We start from the raw sequence: 22,538 nt of genomic DNA on the forward strand, positions 1-22,538 counted from the left end.
TTCGTGAGGCTCTGGCGGGGTGGGGTGAAGGGGGGTTGGAGAGAGAGAGAGAGAGAGAGAGAGGGGGGCTTTCCCAGTAGGCAGCGCGCGGCTGAGGGCCGGGCCGCGCCGCTGTGCACGCTGGGAGTTGTAGTGTACGGGGCGCGGCCGGGCCGGGCACGCGGGGTACCGAGTGAGGGGCGTGAGGCCTGCGGGGGCCTCCTCGTGAGCCGCACCAGCTGCCTACCCGGCTGCCGGCTGTCCTCCCGATACGTAGGTTTATAAGCTACCGTTTACGTGGGATTTCACGGTAATTACTGCCAGTGGTGTTGCTCTGCCTCTTTGGCAGCGGCGTTACCAAGGGTTTACGATTTACGATTGGGGAAACCAGTTGAACGGAAGTTTGTCACAGGTTGAACGGTATGAGGGAACCAACGTAGGAATCCCGTGCTGGGACTGCCTGAGGGATCAGGATTGGGATTCCTGGCATGAAATTGTCCAGGTGCCTTGAACTTTGTGTTTGCTAGCATGCAGATGTAAATGACAGGAAAGCATGGAGCAGGTTGTGATGTTGCAGTGTTATTTTTAATTTTTATTTTTAGGAAACCTTCTGACTCGACTTGGATAAAGGCAGGAAGAAAAAAACCTGCGCTTTTTTGCCTAGCTGCATCAGAGTTGCCTGTCTGCGTACAACATACTCAGTACTCATCTTTACAGTAACCAAAAACCAGAAACAATAAGCTGCAAACTTGCAAAGCACCTTCTCCAGAAAGAAAGATACCCTCATTTTGGATGAATGTTCTCACAGTCTTAAGAGATTGATATTTGTGAAAAAAGATTTTACCATTTTTTGTTTTCATAAGAAGCAGAAAGGACTCATAGAACAAGCATTTTGAAACTGAAGCTTGTACAGCTTGACAGCCCTTGGGCTTTTATAATAAACGTTCCCATGCAAACTGCATTTTCCATTTTATAACTTTGTTAGATACAGTGAGCTAATAGTGAGATAATTTCTTCTTGTAATGGCACTCTTTTCTCAAACTAGTCAACAGAGTTTTCAGGCTTTGCTATGGAAATGTCGTATGTTCTGGCCTGTTTCAAGATGCCAACAACTGTTTGCTGTCTCTTTCAACATCCTCGATAAGGAAAAGATTAGCTATTTCAGTTTTATGACGTCTTCCAGCACTGCATTACCAGTGGATCACAAAGGAACTGATGTCTTTCCTACCAAGAAAAGGTCTGAAATTGATTATGAAGAAGAAAAAGGATGGAATGAGGAGACTAAAGACATATCTGAAGGGAAACTCCACTTTTCTTCGTCTGTTGGAGCTCAGAAGAAACAGTTAATGAGTCAAGTTCTGTCAAGACATAAGTTCAGCAACATACAGCCACCAGAAAAACCTTTGCAGGCTGAGGAATGGAACAGGCTGAAGGAAAGCTTTCGATCACCTGAAATATTTGAAGAAGTGATGTTTAACAATATGGTCAGGTGCAACAGCCCCATCGATGTGGCTAAGTCCTTGCTGACCCATGTGGCGAAGAGTAATGGTGACATTGCATATAATTTGTTGGTCAAATATCTGGCATTGTGTGTCCAGCAAGGGCAGACTTCAGAAATTCGTGATGTGTATGATATAATGAAAATCAGATTTAAGATTTTAGAAAGTGGGGCTTACAACCTTCTTATCAGGGGGCTGAGTAATTCAGATCAATGGAGAATGGCCTTGACTCTTTTGGAAGAAGTAAAAAAGATCATGGTTCCCTCACGGACAAACTACGAATCCTGTATCAAAGCAGCCAGCCGTCATCAAGAAATGAACCTCGCATTTGAACTTTACCATGAAATGTTGGCTAAGGATTTGGTCCCAACCTTTGATGTCCTGCAGGCCTTTTTTGACTTCAGCAGGGGTATGAAAGGTGCTGAGTTACAAAAAGAGCTGTTTGGTATCCTCTTATATCTGAGAGAGAACCAAATATACCCTCACAAAACATTTATGCGGAGTATAAAGCTATGGTTTGAAAGGTAAATAATGTTTCAATAGCAAGCTCCAGTTCATGAGGATGGGATTCAGATTATTCCACAGATCAGCTCTGATCTCAAAATCTCATTTTGGTGGTTGTTTCTCCATGAGAGCCACATTGTCATGAAAAGATGCATTTTATTTTTGCTCCCAAATTAGTATAAAAGTGTAAAATTCTTACTGATTTCACCTTTTCTTGAAAGATTTTACCTGTTAAATATTATTCCTTGGTAGAGAAAGTAGGAAATTGTGATGGGTCATGACTGTCCAAAATATCTGACTTCATCTCTTTCTGGGGTTGGTACATAAGGAATATTGACAGGTATGAGGGTTTTTCTTATAATCCCTCAGAGTGTAGAAGTAGTAACTTATTTGAAAATCAGATAGTTTCTCTCTGTAAGGGAAAGAGGCAAAAAATTTAGCTTAGGTTAAGTAAAGATTAAATGTTGACTTTGTATAGACTAATAGGAGAGGAATAATCTTAATAGGAGGCTCTTTGTTTTAGCACAGTATTTAGCAGGCCACGCAGTTTGTTTTCATAAGTAGTAATGGTCAGACTCCGCAAATTACAGCTAGTTATGCTGTGCATGCACAGTGTGGTTCACCTGAGCCTGCTGCATATTTGTCATGCTGTTGTACGTGAGCCCATCTATGACTTTTTTTTAACTGTTGGCTTTGGTTTATGTAAACTACGCAGCCATTTTACAAGTTAGTCTTCCTGGATGGAAAATACGGCTGTGGAATGCACTACCATTATTAGAATGGTTTATACTGCTGTCCCCTAGCTATTTTCTTTCCTGGGAACAGCTAGGGAGCAGACAGAGTAGGCTTCAGTTGAGATGAACTGGTTTAGTGGGTGAAAATCTGTCGTGGGGTGCTATTTTCCCAGTGAGTAGAGAAGGACTTATCTGTAGGTGTGTGCTGCGTGCGCAGGAAACTCGGCATAATAAAAAGTCCTTGGCAAGGAGACTGCAGAGGCAGTCAGTACGTTAAGAGCTATATATTGCCTGTATATAGTGGCAAACCAATGCTGCAAGCTGAAGCTAGACAAACTCCTGTTTGTATCTTTAATACTGTGTTTGACTGTTAGAACAATCCATGAAAGATTGTGGTAGACTCATGTTTTAAGATCGACGTTGAGTGTTTCCCTGAAGGAAGTAGTGTTTCAAACATGAAGAAGAAACAAAGTCCGTAATAGAGGGATGGAGCTAGGTGATCAGTTATCCCATCTGGCTGCTTATCTGTGAATCTGTACAAAATGCTCAGTTTTACCTGTCTGTTCCAATTGCTGGTGCTGAACTTGTATAGGCTGGTAGTTGAAAATAAATAAGCAATTTACGTGGAGTTCCCAAAAAGAAGTAGAATCTGATAACTTCTAGCACTGTTAGTCTTGCAAAAATGATGCTGATGGGGAGGTAACTTTTGCTGATGAAGGAAACTGATGGTACAGTAAGCACAGAAGTGAGCTCTGTGAGTGTAACTGAATAGATGTTAGTTTTAAAAAATGATTTTTCTGAAGAGCAGACCAGCACTGACTTCCTCGTAGTGAGTAAAACCAGATCCAATACAGAGATCTGAGTGTGCAACAAAGAATCACAGTAGTTTCTGTTGCCTGTTGTCTTGGTAAGAAAACTAAAGAACTGCTGTGTATCAGCATGAGAAATGGGAAAGGAGGGCAGAAGCAGGACCGTTATTCCAAAGCCCACGGCATGTGTGATTGTGCAGCCTGTGATAAACACAGCAGCAAAGGGAGATATGTCTGCAGTTGTCATGGGTATTGTCATTGTCATGGGTATTCCCATTCTGTAACCTATTCTGTTTTGGATCTTGTGGGTCAAAAGGAATATTTACACCAGCTTGTAATGGTGTAAAATGATGGCGGCTGTGGTAGTGGTGGCAATGATGATAATGATGTGGAGTCAAAAAGTCTCAATGCAGCATTTGGTATGAGCATATCTTTCTTAATCTCTCAGGATGACATCTGCATAGAAATCTTGATTCCTGCTTTTCCAGCTGGTTTCTGAGGTGCTTCTGAGGGCAGCAACTTAAAAATTGTCAGTGCAGCCTGGTTATTCGTATGGTTCTTCATATTTGGGGACAACATAAACTGGGGAGGTTGATGGTGTTAGTTCTCTGAATGTTGTTAAATGCTGGTTCTTTATATAATATTTTCAGGCGTTGCTAAATTACATATGAGTCTTTGTATGATTTCTTTGCAGGGTAGATGATTGATTGGTCTTTTATTTCAAAATGTTGACCAAAATAGAATTATTCTTTATCTGTAATTCAGGTATTGTTAAATAAGAATCTAATGTTTTTATTTATCTTTCCCTGTGTACATATTAGTATACCAGGAGGGAACTGGAGAGGACACCTGACCAACATTAAAGACAGGTAAATACAACATTTTATTTAAAAGTGGGGTGTTGTCTTTGATTATTCTATCTTGAACTCTTCTTTCATAAATATAAAAAATAGCTTTCCTTACATAAGAAAATATTTTAATCCTTGAATATGAACCTTGCTGTGTACATATGATTTCCCAAACTCCAGTTTCCAACTCATTCTTGTGCATTAAACAAGACCCAACATGCACAGTTGGAAAGGAGTTATACTAAGCAGAGCAAGACAGAAAAACGCAGAGAAAAATAAGAGCTGCCGTTTTACTGGGTGGCTTATTTGTTTACTGTTTAGGAATTAAAGACTTACTTTTTTGGTTGGCTTTATAATACCATTGTTTAACAGGATATTTAACAGAGCGGCTTTGGTGTGTAGATGGATGTCTTCTTGAAAACTGATACTATTCACACACAGTTAATTTGTACAGATGGAAGGGTTCTGCCTTCCCACCTGATTTTCAGTGAAGACAAAATGATTCTTGTGTTAGGTTTTCACAGAGATAACTTGGATACATGTTTCTATTACAGCACAGTCTTAATGTCTGTAAATTCCTATTTTAAATGTTATTCTGTTTGAAACCTAGTTCTGTGTTTTTGTAAAAATTTGGCAACTATAAATGTATTAATTACAAGAATGTCTCCAATGGATTATGGGTTTTTTGGGTGGTTTATAAAAATACAGTGTTGCATACTCTGAAGTAAAAGCACATGTAGAGTCTGCTGCTTTTGAAGCCCATGAAAGAACAGCATAACTCACTGTCCTAAGAGTAGGTGTTGTTCACTGTAAGATGGATTATTATTATGTATGTGTTACTATACTGTATTATGATGATTCACCAAATTCTAGACAACCTTTGTCAGCCTTTAGAGTTTTAAAATTCTAAAGTTGATTGTCTCGGTTAAGAGGTAGCTTGTTATCTTACTGTCTGTAAACTCTGTTACAGACTTTGAGAGCCAAACTAACTTAGATCACCTCACATTTTATCATGGATTAAGAATCTGTGAACAAAGTGGTGGCAAGGTGCTTTATTGTAGTTATTTTGTGATAACTGTATGAACACTTTTATTTTGAAATAAAAAAGTTTGAGGTAGCCTACTTGGATAAGTATTTGAGTAAAATTAAAATGGTTTCAAGAAAAGAAAAAGAATGTAAGAATTATATTGTATTTAAATGAAATGGCTTCTGACAGAAAAGATCCTTAAGATTTAGGAAAGCAAAAAAAAATGTTTGTTGGTTTTGTTGGGTTTTTTGTGGAGGTTTTTTTGGTCCTAATCATGAAGGACAAAGCCCTTAAGGTATCGCTGAAACTCATGTGGTGATTGCTATTAGACTCATCTCTGCAGTCAGCATAACTGATGTCTTAAAATTAGTCTTAAGTTAAAAAATCCAGAAGAACTATTTTTTCCTAAACTGAGTTTGACAATTTAATAGGCTTATTCATAGGTTATTCTGATTTTGTATAAATACTGGCAGTTTTACCTAAGATGCTCATATCCAGGTTATTTTCTTCTTCCTCTAGCACTGAGCTCCTAGTTTCTTTGAACTGTGATAGTCAGAAGCTTGAACCCCCTGCAAACAAACCTTGAAGTTTGCTGACCATTTTTCTTTGAGAGTTACAAGAGCTTTGGATTTCCAAGGTCAGCTATAGAAAGCTGCAGCTCAAGTTTTTTGAGCCTGCATTCAAATCACTGTAGCATGTCTGACTTCATGCTTGATATGTAAGTGCCATCATACTCCAATCTCAAAAAAAGTAGTTCCTCAAAAAAGTAGTTAAATGGTCAATTAGCTGTAAGGACAGCTATATATCCTACAGAGGTGAAAGCCTTTTGTGTAGGAATTTCTTGGCATGAAATCCTAAAATGATGAATGAGAAGTTACAAAAATTGCAAGCTAATTTTAAAGGTATGGTTGTAGCAAAGCACCAGTTAGACTAAGGGTCCAGTCTTGCAAGATGCTGAGTGTTTCTTGTGCCTGTTTTGCCTCTGCTCGCTTTGGGAGTCCACATTGAGAATTCACAAGAAGAAACTGGCTTCCAGGAGCGTTGGTGGTTGATAGGCGATTGGGGTGGGTTGATTTGTTGGGGTATGGGGAGTTGGTTTTTCCAAGTAATTTGAAAGTGGTAGTTGCAGAAGGATCCAAGTTAACTATGGGACAGGTCCTTGAACTTTAGGCGTAATGATTTTGAAATAGTCTCATAACAGTTGATTAGGCCTTTCTTATCAGTTGCCAAACTGTGAAGTTCCTTAATGCAATTAGGTGTATTTAATGGTAACTTTACAGCTATATGAGCAGCCAGTCTCATTGCTTATACTAGTATGTAGGCTAAGCCTGCAGCGGCCACAGTGGGTTGAGCAACTGGAGTGTATTGTTTGTATGCAGCAGTGAATGTCCATTGTTGGGATTCCATGCGTAACTGTGTTTGATTCAGTAAATGCACTGTCAGCATTGCAATTAATGCAGTCTTGGCTTATGGTATGTGCATTAATGTATGCTCTGTTGGGAGAATTTAACATTTCTGATTGCCATGGCTTTAGAAAATGACAATGACTTAGCTTTGGCATCTCTAGGATATCTCTCTGGAGACAGCCAGGGGGGAATAACTCATTCCATTTTAACACTTAAAGCTCAAATCCTACAATTCAGTTCTGAGGTTGTGCTTGTGAAAATAAGATATTTGAATGGATTTAGAGAAGAATGGTTACTCCTTCTGTTCAAACTATGCCCAGCTGCGTGAATATAGGTTTCTGAACAAAGCATGATAGAAAGGAAAAATGTGAAATATCAATATATCCTGCATATAAGAGAAGCTTAAGTGGGAGGAAGCGGCATTGTTTGTCAGTCAGGAAGAACCAAAGACCCGTTCAGTCTAAGCGTCATTTTATTGCCTGCTGGAGAAGCTACTAGATTCTGCTTATTTTCTTGGTACCGTGGCTGGAGTGTCCAATCTGGTGACGAAGATGCAAGCTGGATGTCACGTCTAATGTTCTTGGCAGAAGTGCTTGAGAACAGACATGACTGACTATGAATTTCCTTGGTGTATGTTAATGTCCTATCTGACCGTTTCTTTTTCCTTTTTCATGTAGTTATTGAAGAGTTAAGCTTGGAAAAATTTCTAGGTTTAACCCACAATCAGAGATGCGAGTCAAGAAGTGTACCCCTGAAGTCTATGTATATTTGCAGCTCATTGGTTTGTCTTTAGAAAGTGTATCTGCAAAACTTTCAGATAAGTTTTTTAGGAAAAAAGAAAAGGTTAATGTAGTTCACAATTCAAGCACAGAGATGCAGGTTGTTTTATCTCAGTCCTCCACTGTTACCCCACCTTACATGCTGGTTTTGTGGTGGGCCCAGAAGTTCATGGTAATGATACATGACATACATTTTTGACCTGTGTATGGAGTTGTGCATTGTGTTGATTCTGTGTTTAGTTTATAGGGGCTAACGGGAGAGACAACTAGGAAAGAAAAGAATGAACAAATGGGACATGGAAGCGATGACAGTTCCAGTTTGATTTCCTTCATACTACATGTTAGGGCAGAGGTGGTGACTGTGAGACATGAAATAACAGAAAAGGCTAGATATTAAAAAAGATGTTTGTTGTTTCTCTCAAGGTATAGTTCTGGGGGATCATACAAAAATCCAGAGGTGGCCACGGAAGTTACGCTTGTCTTGGGTTGCATATTGGAATTATGCGTGTGCTGTGCCAGCAGGCTGTAGGAACAAAAACCCAACTCATAGCAATGGACATGATTCTCTTGGTTGTGGTTTGTTTTGATGGCCTTTCCCAGTCCTGGGGAGTTTTTGCAGCACTAGGTTGGTTAGAAAAATAGTTGGGCCTCTTGGCTGGCATGGATCTGTGTGTTCTCTGTAGCGTTGCCTCACTCGTGCTGTCCTGGAAAATTTTTCAGGATCTGCTATGACATACCAGCACTCTTCTTGAGGAAACGAAAGAGTTTGAGGTCTGTTTTTTCACATCCCCTATTGTTCTATTCTGTAATCTTTTCTTTTATGATGGATTTTCAGTCTCTTTGGTCTTTTAGTATTAAAAACATGCATGAACACATCAGTGGAGAGTTCTTGTCTGTGTCGGAGGCAAAACAACATATGATTTGGGATTTGCAGAACCACAATTGTTACCACAGCTGCTGGCCCTGCAATGAGGAGACTAAGAGTACAGAGAAGTGGATGATGTGCATGACAAAGGAAACTGTCCTGGTGCTGCATGCAATCATACAATCACTGACACAGCTGTGCATGATGGAGTGGTGTTTCTGGCTCTGGGAAATGAACACTAAATGATGCCATTGGTTGACTGTAGCTGCAGAGCTTTTTCATCTGCAGAAGTCTATGTTCCTAGATCCATGTGATGATATTTAGCCCGTGCTACAGAGCAGGAACGAAAGTTCCTTAGCAATAAAGAAACAAGCAGTGCTTAGTCGCCAGGAGATAGCAATGTAAAGCTGCTTTCTGTTTGGGTGCAGTCAGCCTGATATTAGAAAATCTCTGGTGGAATTGGGCATCGTACAGACACGCAGTGCAAGTGTGACTTAGTATTGCTGAGGGCTTTCAAAGCAAACAGTATTTCTGTTTCAGTCACGTTCTGCTCTCGGTCTGTTCCCTTTGACCACCTTAGAGAGATCTGACCAAACAGTCTTAGCCTAGGAATAAGGGGAAGTCCAGTATCAAAAGAGAAGTGGCACAAAGAAGGCAGTCTTGCTCATTATTTGCTTTTGCAACGATACAGCAGATTTATGTTACCTTTTCTTTCTTTCTTTCTTTCTTTTTTTTTTTTTTTTCCTTCTGGGCGGGGGTGTTCCTATACCTGTGACAGGTTTGGTTATTCCAAAACTTGATAAACCAGGCACAGGTAGCTTAGCTTTTTTGTAGGAGCAGTCAGTGGCACAATAGTGGAGCATTTCACTAGTGCATTTTCTTGTTGTAACACTTGTAACACTTTGGAATGGAATTATAGCTAGACCAAGGCTCTGTGGCCTGCCTGCTAGCTTGAACTAGTATGCCTTCAGCTACTTCATATGTTCTGGCCAGGCCAGTGCAAGTGCATCACCTTCCCACGTTGAGATCTGGGCTGTATGTATCCATGGTGACTCTCCTGCGTAGCAGGGAAACTTCCAAATATTAGAGATGTGGAAATTTGTGGTAATGCTGGGAATTGAACTCTGATCTCTCAAGGCCTAAATAAATGCTGGTGAATATTTAAATACTTTTTTTTTTCCCCATGCTCTCATGCAGAGTTTTAGTCCTAAATCCTCAACCATCTCTAGAGTTAAATCTTTGATCCTGATTGCACTAAATCACATAAAAATATTTCTAATGACTTTAGTAGATTTTGGATGCATCTCAGAAAGACTACAACTAATTTTCTGATTATTGTACTGTGGTGGAATTCTTGTAAAGAATTATATGCAGACACTCAGTAAGTTAGTAAAATTTAAGGTATTTCTTATTTAAAAGCCTTTATCCTTTTATTTTCTTGTTTCACTATTATTACAGTGGACAGTGCCCAGTTTGCAACCATCAGCTGGAGGATAGTAACCTCACCGAAGAGGAGTACAATAACCTCAGCGAAAGAATAATACGGGACGTGATACACGGAACTGACACTTTTAGAAAGACAAGCCCGCAGGTGGGTCTTGCATGCTGTCAGGTTCATTGTCTAGGAGGGTAATACACAATTAATGTTCAAGTACTTAAAAAGAAAAGATTTGTGGTGTTTTAATTGCTTTGAACATTAATAGGCCATTAGATACTTCAGTATCCTATGTACCTTTTTCAGTTGTGTTTATAAAATGGGTCTAAGTCTTGACCTCTTTCATATTGTCTTTGTTCTTACATTTTCAGTCAGCTGTTAATGGATACTGAAATAATTAAAATGTAATTTTTTTTTTACATTAAAAAATTTAAAAGGTATGGAAATCTTTTAATCTTTCAAAGGCTAAACTTTAAATATGGAATAAACCCCAGTAACTAGAACAAAATAAGACATCTAGTATTTTGAGCTTGCAAAAAAGTAGAAGCCCTAGTGTTTCTTCAGTTCAGTATCATATCTGAAGCTTACATTTATGTGCTGAATATTTGATTTTTCAGTTGGGCAGCTGTTTCCCAGAAACAATAAAGAACCAATTATCACTTTGCTCAGTCAGCTTTCACAACCCACCAACCAACCGACCACCCCTCAATTTTAAAGATACGCTTTCATATTTATAATTACAGTATGCATCAGGAGTATCAGGGTTTTCAAAGGCCACTGTAAACGTAATGAGAGGGCATAGTTCGCAGATGCCACAGCAGCTCTAGTTCCCGCTCCTGTCATGCGGGGATCAGCGGTAGCCGTGCGCAGTGAAGCTGGGCTCCGCTAGGTGGCGCCCACGCCACATCTCGGGGGCTCTTTCTTTACCTGCGTGAGTATGGATGGCCTATGGAGGGTGATGGCCTATGGAGGGTGATGGCCTATGGAGGGTGATGGCCTATGGAGGGTGATGTCCTACGGAGGGTGATGCCCAATGGAGGGTGATGTCCTACGGAGGACGTCGTGTGGATGTCGTTTTGCTGCCCCTGGCACCAATTCGGGAAGTATGGAGGAGGACACCAGGTTTAATTCTTCAGGCTTTCTGCGGACACAGACCTTGCGCATCTGTAACAGTTATAGAAACTTGAAACAGTTAGTGTTGGGGTGCTTGTAGTTGTCGTGGTTTAACCCCAGTCGGCAACTAAGCACCACGCAGCTGCTTGCTCATCCTCCCCCCTCCTAGGGGATTCCTAGAGAATCAGAAAAGCACAAGTAAGAAAACTCGTGGGCTGAGATAAGAACAGTTTAATAATTGCAATAAAATAATAATAATAATAATAATAATAATAATAATAATAATAATATTGTAATGAAAATAACGAGAGAGAGAGGAACAAAACCCAGGGAAAACAAAAAACCAAGTGATGCAACCAATTACCACCCACTGACTGACGTCCAGCCAGTCCCCGAGCAGTGATCACCTCCCCCTGACCAACTCCCCCCAGTTTATATACTGAGCATGACAACATATGGTATGGAATAGCCCTGTGGTCAGTTTGGATCAACAATCTTGGCTGTGCCCCCTCCCAGCTTCTTGTGCACCTGGCAGAGCATGGGAAGCTGAAAAGTCCTTGACCAGTGTAAATATTACTTAGCGACAACTAAAACATCAGTGTGTTATCAACATTATTCTCATACTAAATCCAAAACACAGCACTATACCAGCTACTAGGAAGAAAATTAACTCTATCCCAGCCAAAACCAGGACAGTAGTATATGCAGCCTATTGTTCAGACATCTAATTTTCACACAGGTTTTCTCCTCGGTTCAGGACTTTTAGTTGATCTAGCTGTGAATTGTACAGCGGAGTAAAATTATCCTTAAAAAGGTACCAATTTTAAGTATTTAATGGATACTGGTGTTTGATAACACTATAAGATAAAGAAAAGGATGCGTTTTATTGCACACTGTACAACTAACTCTATCTGTTCTCTAAAAGCCTTTGTGAAAATGATGGTTAAGGTTGGTTTATTAAAGAAAGCAACAACAACAAAACTTTTAATTCCTTAACCAGTTAGCTGTCTAGTCTGTGAAGTTTCATTTCTGTTCCCTGTGGTGACTGCTGGCTTGAAAATTTCAAATTCGTCAAGTACACAGCACTAGATTACCAGTACCAGTTGAAGGTGGGGAGATTTGGGAAGGGAGTTCTGGGTAACATTGACGCCCAAGCTGAGCAGTAGTGGAAATGACGTTCCCCCTGTTTGAGAACCTGATTGATCAAATGAATGCAATCTAATGAAACAAAGACTCTATACACTATTTTAAGTTTTGATGTCAGTAGATTTTGTTAGTCCATGTGATAGCTGAAATTCCGTCATTTACCACTCTGGGGCCACCCACTTGCTAGTTTCAAGTTGACCTTGTTCCAGTTCCCTATTGGCAGGTGGTCACCAGGAGGCTGAATGGAGATGAACTCAGTGTGTTTACTGTTGGCTGTGCAGCTTAAAGTCTGCTCCCTCAGTGAATTTTGAGCATGGATATGGAGGTAGGGGCAAAACAGTGTTGTGATGTGTCAGAGGTTTCCAGAAATAAATTTGGGACTTTTTAGTTGCCTTTGTGCTGTGAAAGCAGACGTGGTGATGGAAATATGCTGTCCATTTTAGGTATGCCAGACTGTGTGACTTCTCCTGCAGCCAGGGTTTTCCAGAGGGGAAGCTAGGTGAAGAGGCTGAAAATAGGATGTAAGCAAGTATATCTGAGAGGGGGGTTTTCCATTTTCCAGTCAGTCATTTTTTTGTAGTAGCCGCAATTCAAATAGAAAACGTTTTAGCTTTCTATTCCTTCTTTTCTCCTAACTAGTTTTCTTTAGTGCGTCTGTGTTTCTTGCAATGAAATGATTTTTCAGGGAAGCAGTTTGAGTTGCTTTGAGCTCTAAACATTTTTTTTTTTTCGAACAGTGTTTCAAATTGAATATGTAATGCATTTGGAATCTTTTCTTTTTTTCACTGAAGAATAGTCTTTTGTCTTAGTTCTGCAACAGCATCATTGCTTTATTTGATTTTATTTCTCTCACTTAAGAATAAATGCGATCAGAGTAGAAAACTAGGAGCAAAGATTTGGTTTGTTGAGGATCCCCCAAAAGTAGTCTGTTGTGCTGTGATTAAAAAAAAATCTTTTTTGTAATTAGTTTTAGGGAAGAAAATTAAATAACTTAGGTTTGTACATCAGAATGGTAGTGAACACTATTTACAAATACGTTGAAAAGATGGCTTGCGTGAACTGTAAAACTGATTATCCATGATAAGGAAATCCTGTTACACATTAAAATAGACATCAATTCAGGTCTTTATGCGCAACTACTGAAAGGCCTGTTAGGGTGTCATATGATGATCTAATACAGTGAGCTGCAACCTTGCAGGCTGCCATACAAATTAAACAATTCTAACGAGACTGTCACCTTTTGTACCAATGTCTGTCTATATGATGTTTTCAGTCGGATGCCTGTTTACTCTGGCTGCATTTAATTGGGAGCTATGCCACTGAGCCTGAGATGATATAATTGGTATACTGAGAGGCAGAATCAACTTTTGCTGTGGCAACTTTCATGTCGCAGCTGCTTCCAGGCGTTTCTCTCAAATACGCAAATGCAGTAATTTTATTCCCTTTGTGGCTACTTTACATCCCTGATAAGCCTGAAAGGACTGTTGTGCAGGGGAAGGAAGCACACGGGAGATGTGTATGTGCTGTCAGGAAGGCAGGAAGAGATGGGTTTGTGGGCATGTAAAGTCCCCACACTAGATCTGTGCTAAGTGTGTAAAGGGGTTTTACATATTCTTCTAGAATATAAGAGACTGGAGGGGGAAGAGGAAGTGACCCATTCATCTCAGTGTTATTTTTGCAACTGAATGAGGTCGTGCTGTTTCCAAGGAGCCTTGAAAATAAAGCTCTATCTCTTACTTTTAGATTGATACCTTTTCTTTTCTATAAAGCTTTGTTTCTCCTTCCACATGTGCATGTTTCCCAACTCCATTATTTGCCCCAAAGCCCTGTGTGGTATATGTCAGTCCTGTTCTGAATGGAGTAGTTTGTTACTTCCAAAAACCCTGTGTACTCCAAACTAAGAAAACTGTGTCTGACACAGTCTGCCCTAACCCCATCTGGCAGAGTCTTCACTCCCAGCTTCCAGTGTGATCTTCTCATTCTTCTACCTGCTTTGTTGACTCTCAACTTGTGGTCAAAGTCAGTTAAGTTGCCTGCACGTGAGCTGTTTCCAAGGTGACCTACCCTTACCTGCCCTGAGACGTCTGGGTGATTATGGCTGTCCATCTTGCACCTGGATGTCACGGCTTCTTTGCCTGAGCTCAGGGAGAAAGAGAAGGCTAGTTAATTCAGTTAGGCCTGCTGTGTCTTCTGAGAAGATCAGGGGCTGAAGAGGAGAAAACCCCTTCCCAGCAAACAGCTGATACTGTGTGCACAGTGTGTGCTAAAGCCCAGGCTACGTGAGCTGTTTACCTCCTTTACCTCTATTCACATATATGGGAATGTGTGCCATTTACCTCCTCCCTGTCACTGCCAGGGAGCAAAGAACTTTCTGAGGGGAGGAAACGTATAAGGAAGGAGAAGGCTGGGTGGAATTTCTCCCATGGGTTCATGTGCCCCCTTCCCTCCCAGATATGTGCCACATTGCAGCAAAGGGATCAGACTCCCAGTTAAGTGTTTGTCCTCTACAGTAGGAGTGCAAAAATTTGGCATGTCGCTGAATGCTTCAAAGCCCCTTGCACTGGGATGGGGGCTGTTTTGGGCAGGAACAGTTCCTGTGGTTTCTTCTCAGGTGGGAATGACTGAAAGTCCTCTTGTCAGTTCTGTGGCAGAGTGGGTCACTTTGCTAGGGTTCAGTTTAAAATGACAATGCTTGGATTCAGAGCTAGCTTCTGCAAGAACCATGCTGGCAGGATGAAAATCCTGCCGGTGCCAGCATGGGTTGAAAGCTTTCTTTTAGTTCTGGAGAGGAATATAGGGGTGGTGAGCTGTAGTTAGGGTTAGGATTAGGGCTAAGCCTAGCCTTCAAGATGGTAGAGATTTCTGAGCTTGCTTCCCTCCCTTCTTCCCCCCCCCCGAGGCCCAAGAGTAGGATGAATGCTGAGGTTGGCTTAGATGAGCAAGTTATGACTAATTTTTGCTTGGGTATGAGTTACCGGCTTGTAGGTAAGCTGGGGTTTCAGGATGGCAAGGATGGGAGAACCTGTTATTGCTGAATCTAGAAAGTCCTGAAAGTGTGGTGTTTGGAGATTAGTGTTTTGGACAGCAGGTGCTGGAGAACTTGAGTTACTGTTGGGATCTTACAGGTTTATTCAGATTGAGAGAGCTAATGCCAGTGGAGATGAAGGACTTATTGGTAGCCTTTTGGGTACATGTTGGTGTTAGGCTATGGATAAGACTAGGTAGGTATTTGGGACTTAAAATAGTTGAAGCACTCACTTAATATGACTGTGGTTAGGCCAGAGCATTAAATGAGAGGTGGCATCGGTAAGGACAAATGTGTTATCTAGTCTGCAACAACACTGATCAAAAAACTTGCTTACAGCTGCTGTTTGATTATAGGATGGCCAGTGCTGAACAGTTTAATTCTACAGTTTAATTCTACAGGTTTTGCAGAATAGCAGATTGATGACTAAATCTATTGTTGGCTTGTGGCTAATTTTTGGTTATGGGAAGGATACAGTCATTAGCTTGTAGATAAGGATAGGGTTGCAGTTAGAATTAAATACACTGATATCAAGCCTGAAGACTCCTGGATCATGAAGATGTGGAGTCATAGGTCTAGGGAAACCTACAAAGATGAGACAACATTTGCAGATAGGGTTGAACAGCTTTTTTTTTCTTTTTTTCCTGCCAGATCTCTGCTAAATATGGGCCACTGGACTCAGTCAGTATAGGGTTAGTATTCAGTAGGGCAGAATGCTGCATTGCCTTAACAGCCAGGTTTGCTGCTAGATCTTGTAACATCCACAAGAATAGAGGAGAGCTTGTCTGAGTGGGGCTCAGGATTAGCTGTGGGTTTGTTTCAGTTGCAGTGTTTTGGCTAGAACTAGAGTTAGTTTGGGGGTTAGAGAGAACACTAGCCTCAGAGCTTGATCCACTACTCAATCTTGTAGCACAAAATAAAGACAGGTAATGGTTTATGGCAGGTGTTGAGACAATTGCAGTAGTAGAGTGCTCAGTCTGAGCGCGCTGCAGCCCAAGCTGCAGCCTTTATCCTGCTTACTTTCTGTCCTCGTGCCTCCATTTAATTCAGGGTGGATGTTACACTCTTCTTGTGTAGGATCTGCTGGAGGGGAGGGAACTTCTGGGAGGAAGGAAAAGGAGGGGAAGAAGGGAGACCGAATGGGAAACGGGTGGTGAGAGACAAAGGCAGGTGGAATCTTTCTAAGGTTTCTCTTGCATCTTCCCTTACCCCAGAGGCTCCTGATAATGGAAGCAAACAGAAGCACAGAGTCTTGGCAGGAGGATGAAAGACTTAGCTGCTTCCTTAGTAGCAAGAAATAGTTCTAGATGAAAACATTATAAATTCGGCACATATTTCTTTCCTTCGATTACCTCAGCGTTAGAGAATCTCTTTTGGGGGTGGGTCAGATCTTCTGGGGTGGTCCACAGGCCTCCTTTTCTCAATTCATATAGCAAGGAGTGAATTGGCATTTTGTTCAGGTCACTTGGTCTCCTTTGCCATCAAATGGTTATGCAGCAAAATTAGACCACCCTGCAACACAAGAATGCTCCTTTCTTCCAATCCACTGGCTAAACCTGTTTCATTGTCCTCCACAGTCTTTTTAAACTACTACTTTGTCACCTCTCTATTTGGAAATTCTCCTAACATGATACATTCTTCATATTCCAGTTAGTGCAATCAAGCAAGAAAAATCTGGTTCTAATTTTCTGGTTTTTGGTTTTTTTGAACACCAGTTGCTTGGTTAAAATACAGTTGCTAACCTTGTTTCCACTGTATATCATCTTCAGATCTTGCTAAGCAAAATACAGATGTGGTTTGCTGATGCAGTGATTTTTCTCAGATCTGTATCTTTCTTACATTAGCTAGAATGTATAAGAAGAAATAGAGAGAAATAGAAGAAATTGAAGAATTTCACCAAGGTTTAAGAATGGCATACCTTGATAAAGTATTTCTTTTTTCCTGTTCATTAGCTGATCACAGAGGCAGACAGGACCATAAGCATGAAATCAGAAGAGTAACTTTTAACTAAAGAATTAAACTAATATGAATTAATCTGAGTAGCTGATTTTTAAGGAGATTATCAGGAACCTCTTGGACACACAGTCCTTTACTTGCAGCTCATGCATTCCACTAAGTAGGATCTTGAGACATGTTTACATAATGCAGACTGCATACACTACTATCCTTTTTTTAAGTGTTCGCTGTCTCTGAATATTGCTAAGTTCTGTGATAATAGTTCTAAAGTAAAATTAGTGTGAGCACATGTTGATTTAAGACACTTTGAAATGTTACCTCTTGAAACTTAAGCATTATTGAATGGCCCTTTACGATTTGGTCCTTTGGTCGGTTATCAAAGGTCCTTCTAAGTTGAGGACCTGGTCTCCAGCTGCAATCAAAGACAGATTCTTCTCATGCTGCAGAGGCCTATGTGGAATTGTCTAATATAGGGCTTTATTATAATTTGTGATAATTAGAATAGCTTAACAGGTTATAATAATTTAATGTTATCTATCCAATGCCTTATCTTTTAGGATTTGATTAGATTTGTTTTCGAACATCAGCAATTTGAGCAGATGTTTTCATTACACTATAACAATCACTTAAGTTGATACAGTTCCTCCAGAAATCTGTAAAATATAAGTGCACTTTCTTCCTATATTATGCATTGTTTCATCTTTCTGATGCTCAATTTAATTTGGTTTTGTATTTGTCATTGGTTTGGCTTCTTTTGTGCTGTCCCTTTTCCTAAATATCTGTAAAATATTTCATATATATGGGAATTAGTACAGAATGTTGAAAGATGCTCCTAGTTTTTTAGCATAACCCTTTGTTTTTTGTTTTCTGCCTTTTTTTAATGCTGTAACTAGTTCAGCGTTTTAGTAGCTTGTAATGAAGTCTTGTGTCAGGTTTTTTGAAAATCTAATTAATGCCAGCTGGTTCTATTTCACCTACATTTTCATTGACACAAGGAAAGAATTTTTAGAGGTACTCTTTTGGAAAAGGTGTGCACGTTAAACTCTACCAGATCATATTATTCTAGTGGGTTTGCACAGTTTTTAGTGATCAGTTCAACCATATTACAGCGTACAGATGCTGAGTGCATAGATGTATAATTCTCTGGATTGTTTCTAGAAATATTAAAATAGGGATAGAACATGTGGTGCCATTCAGTCCCCCAGAACAGTTGCTGTTTCTCTTGAGATTGCAAATATTAATTAGCATAAGCATTTGGTGGCAGTGTGATTTTTAAACTAGCATTAACTAGCCTTACCACACTGCCAGCTGTTCATTCCTGCCCACTTTGGCCCCTGCAAGTGTGCCAGGAAACAAGTGAGCATAGCCCCATGGTAAGCAGGGCACAAACCTAGACGACAAAATAATGTTTTGTTTTCTTGTGGGTGTTTTTTCAGCTAGATCAGTTCCTTGTTCAGATTTGCTTCAAACATTTGTACCAGCATAGCAGAGAAAGCAGCATGGAGGTATAGCCAGCTGTCTGACATTGATGTAGCATTTTTCCACATGGATGTTATGGACTGTCTGTAGTTAAGTGCTAGTCTGCCTCACTTACTTGGGATGCTGTCTTTTCTATGAACTTCATGATGCATTGCTTTTGTGTTATTTCACTGTTTTTCTATCATGCCCGTTACATTGTATTTAAGCATTCAAGTAAATCTTTTCCTGGTTTAGCATTCTGTTAGGTGGTTTTGCCCTAAGATGAAAAGGTTCCAAAATAGTGTTTTTAATTTTGAAAGCACTGTGAATTCAAAATATTTCTGCCTTTGCAAGGTGTTTTTGTTTGTTTGTTTTAAAAGAAAGCTTGGTATGGTCCCTTTCTATACTCTTGTACTTACGATGGCAGCCTTGCAAAGGTGAGGGCATTTTTCCACTGAGGACAGCAGCACAAACTGCTTGTTCCTCCCTCCGTGTTAAGTGTGCTCAGGAAGGACGTTTCAGAAGTGCGCTGCCTGGATTGTTGAGGTCCAAGTTTTGCCTTGGCCTTGTGACTGACCCTCTGCTGTCTGCTGTAGGCAGGCAGGAGCAAGTCCCATGACGACATTGCCTGCTGTTGACGAAGGGCTACAACAGGCAACACAGAGCACATCTCAGCCAGGTTGTCAGTGTGCCTGCGAGTACCTTCCTGTTTGTGACGGAATCTCTGAAGGCTACAGCCACAGGAATTTGTGACTCCTGGATTATTTGTTAACTCTAGAAGCATACAACAGAGGGCAAACAAATTGTATACAGTCCAGAGTACATAGTGATACCATACACGATACTGAGAAAAGCCTTCCTGCTTATAAGGGTTTGAAGGGGATTTCCAGCCTTTGAAACTGTGGGGGAAATATTCAAACCCTTCTGGCATAGCAACAAACAGATTTAAGAGTGCTCCAACAAGGCGCCTTAAAAAAAATTGGCTGGATTTCAGTTTGACAGCTGAATTTTATTTCTCACACTCTAATGCTCATTCCTGTGTTTTTCTTCTGATACCAAGAAATATTGCTGAAAACAAAGCAACCCCCATCACTTTGTATTTTATGAAACTGTTAAAAAGTTAATGTTTTCACTAATCTAAAAGCTGCGCTTATGGTGTTGCAAAACACCCTGTTTGATAATAAGGGTAGTGTTACATAATACTTAAGTGCAGTATAATATTCTGTTAATTAGAATTTGCTCTTTCCTTGCACTTGAGTATATTGTCATTTAATACGGAGAGGAGAAGTGCTGCTTTTTCTGTTGTACAAAGCTTAAACTATTGTGAATGCTTCTGGAAACAATATATGTTGAATACTGTAGTTTTGCACTTTTTAATTGGACTTTAGTGTCTCTCCACCATTCCTGATGAGTGAGCATAAACTTTATTGTTTAGAAGTGACAAGCATTCTTTTCTGCAGTGATTTTAATAGTTTTTGGTAGTGTTTTTTCTTTTTTCTTTTTTTTCCACTTTTTTCCAAATTCTATGTGTTGGCATGAACATGATAGCCTTTCTTGTATTTAAAAGTCCTCTATGGATTTGCTCATCTCCTTTGTATATTTTATTACTTTGTGTTTTGGCATTTAGATCAGTAGACATTTTGGATTGTTGAAGAATTTGAGTAATACCATTATTTTTTTTTCTAGCTGCTAACATATTTCCTATTTAGACTTGAGGAGAAAAATGCTTGAGTGATCTAACCTTTCTGTGATCTGAAACTTGTCATACCCTTAGATCTGTTATGGACATTAAAATTATTTCAAAATACTCATTTGAATTACTCTCATTGCTCTTATCAAAGGACATGCTTGTTTAGCCATGTTTTCTTTGTTTTGTCTTCAATTGTAATGTTTATTTCTATGTTACCATATTTAACATAGTAAATCTCTAAATACTAATAATGAATTCCTCCCTTGTTTTTATTGTGCTTTTGAGGCTTGTAGTCTGTGTGTGCATTGGTATTGGAAGAAAAACATACATTTCTGTTTATAAATGTATTTACAGAAGTTGAAATAGTATCAATACTCTTACAGAAAAGTCCTATTTTCAGATTTATTACTACTGCTATTTCAAATATTATTGGCTGTGTAAGCCAGACTTTTGAAGTCTGAGGTCATGCTTTTTTTAAAAAAAATTTTTTTTAAATGAATGGTTTGAAATAGCAAAACCAATCTTTTTTCTTTCTTTCTTTTTCAAACAATAATTCCTATACTTCTGTTTTTTAAAACCAGCCTCTATCTCTTGTTTTGCTGCAACACCCCAGACTGAGAGATAAATCTCATAAAATGTAGTTTCACAATCCAGTCAGTTAGCATAGTCAGGGCGGCCTATGGGAAAAGGTGATCCCAGTCATCTCACCTGCTACCAGTCTTATTCTTACTCCATGTCCTGGCTGCATTTTCATGCCAGGACAAACCTCTGTGCTCTGACCTGAACAGAGGGACTGGTGCAGGCTAAAGACTGTTACATTGGCTCAGTTTACATTGGCTCAGTTCATCCACTTCCGTCTTTCTCCTTGTGCCAACAAACGTATGTGCATAGGTAGAGGACGGAGCAAGGCTAGGAATGAATGGCTGAGGGAAGGGAAAAGGTAGAAACACCTCTTTCTGTGGCAGCACCAGAACACAGAAGTATAAAATGACAGTGAAATAGCTCATGAGTCATCCAGCTGGTGTGGAATACCAAAAAAGTGCGAGACTCTCTTGTGCTTTTGCTGAGATATGAATGGACTTGAGCCACTCACACGCTAGTGGTTAAACAAAAAATTATTTTAAATGTCTTTAATTCTTCATGTCAAGATAAATTCCATCATGGGTTTATTATGGCTGGCTCTTACTTCCAAATTGATTTAGTCAGTGTGGTGTCCATTTGCAAAAATAAGTTTTCTTAGTAGAAGGTGCAGTGAATCATTTCTAATGGTTGTGTAGTTGGCATTCCCCTGTTTTCCCAGCTAGGCAATGAATGAAAGGTGGGTTTTTTAAAATTCCCTTTTCTTTTGTACGTGGTGTGAAACAGGGTATCACTGGAGCCTCCTGTGAGCACCTTGCTGTGTCGCGTGTATTTCTGCTGCAGGGTGGCGTGTTCACGCAGTGCACGGGCTGCTGGGGGAAGTCTTGCAGTGAGGTAACAGCCTTGCTGTATTGCAACACTTTTCTGTGGCTCCCGAGCATTAAGAGGGTCATGTCAATAAGCAATGCTAAATGTGTTTTTAAAATTTTGTCCCTTCAGTTGCCAACTCTGTTGAATTGAGTTTCCAAGGCTGGGAGAATGGACTTTTCCTCAGAAACTTTGTGAGATTAACCCGGTCAGAACAAGTTAGAAATCAGTGTAAGGTTTGCTGTGTTTGTTTCGGTGCTCTTGCAGAGAAAGAGAGAGGGATGTTTTGCTACTTGTCCGCATGTTGAAGGGGTTCATCAGAAGTGCCCCTTGCCGTGTTCAGCAGTAAGTTTCCATGTAAACATTCCTGTGGCATATGCAGGGCTGTATGTAGATGCATTCTCTGTTTGGAAGGGGAAGCCTGTGTGAGTAGCTCACTTCTTTTTGCCTGAACCAACCTTCACGTCATCGTTGTACTGCATTGATGATTATTGTGTCTGGCTTCTCTTGTCAGCTATACCCTAGGTGCAGCTGTGCTCTGCTTCATTTACTGCTTATAAAGAAGATCTTCAATTTCTTCTTATTACAGTTGGCTAGTGAGGGAAATATCTTTAGAGAATTGTGGGTGAATCATCTCTTTATTACTGTGGCTGTAAGTAGGATCTGCATAAAATCCAGACAAGTCCTGATCTTTGAAAGATCAGCATCCTTCGAATTGTATACTTTCTCTCTTACAGCGTAAGTCTGTGTATGTTTGAATAACTTTTTCTACTGCATCTGGATGACGTAGCCTGCTACTTATTCCCAGGCTTCGCCCTT

At 40.1% G+C, this 22,538-nt stretch overlaps 1 protein-coding gene across 4 annotated transcripts in view; it reads left to right on the top strand.

Moving 5' to 3' along the window:
* The window catches only part of PRORP (protein only RNase P catalytic subunit), a 54,024-nt gene that overhangs the window by 122 nt on the left and 31,364 nt on the right, over window positions 1-22,538 (top strand). For 2 of the 4 annotated variants that reach the window (XR_012775931.1, XM_075503132.1), the window contains exons 2-4: window positions 582-2,002; window positions 4,347-4,394; window positions 9,909-10,041. Coding sequence is in view for 3 of the 4 variants with exons in the window: in XM_075503132.1 (XP_075359247.1) it covers window positions 1,002-2,002; window positions 4,347-4,394; window positions 9,909-10,041 (1,182 nt within the window). In the remaining variant the exon portion in view is untranslated. Of the gene's footprint in view, window positions 1-151; window positions 290-460; window positions 482-581; window positions 2,003-4,346; window positions 4,395-9,908; window positions 10,042-22,538 lie in introns of those variants that run through there. The other 2 variants (XM_075503133.1, XM_075503135.1) reach the window with 2 other exon arrangements.

Source organism: Mycteria americana, chromosome 5, assembly GCF_035582795.1.
Source record: "Mycteria americana isolate JAX WOST 10 ecotype Jacksonville Zoo and Gardens chromosome 5, USCA_MyAme_1.0, whole genome shotgun sequence".
Classification (NCBI taxonomy): Eukaryota; Metazoa; Chordata; class Aves; order Ciconiiformes; family Ciconiidae; genus Mycteria; species Mycteria americana.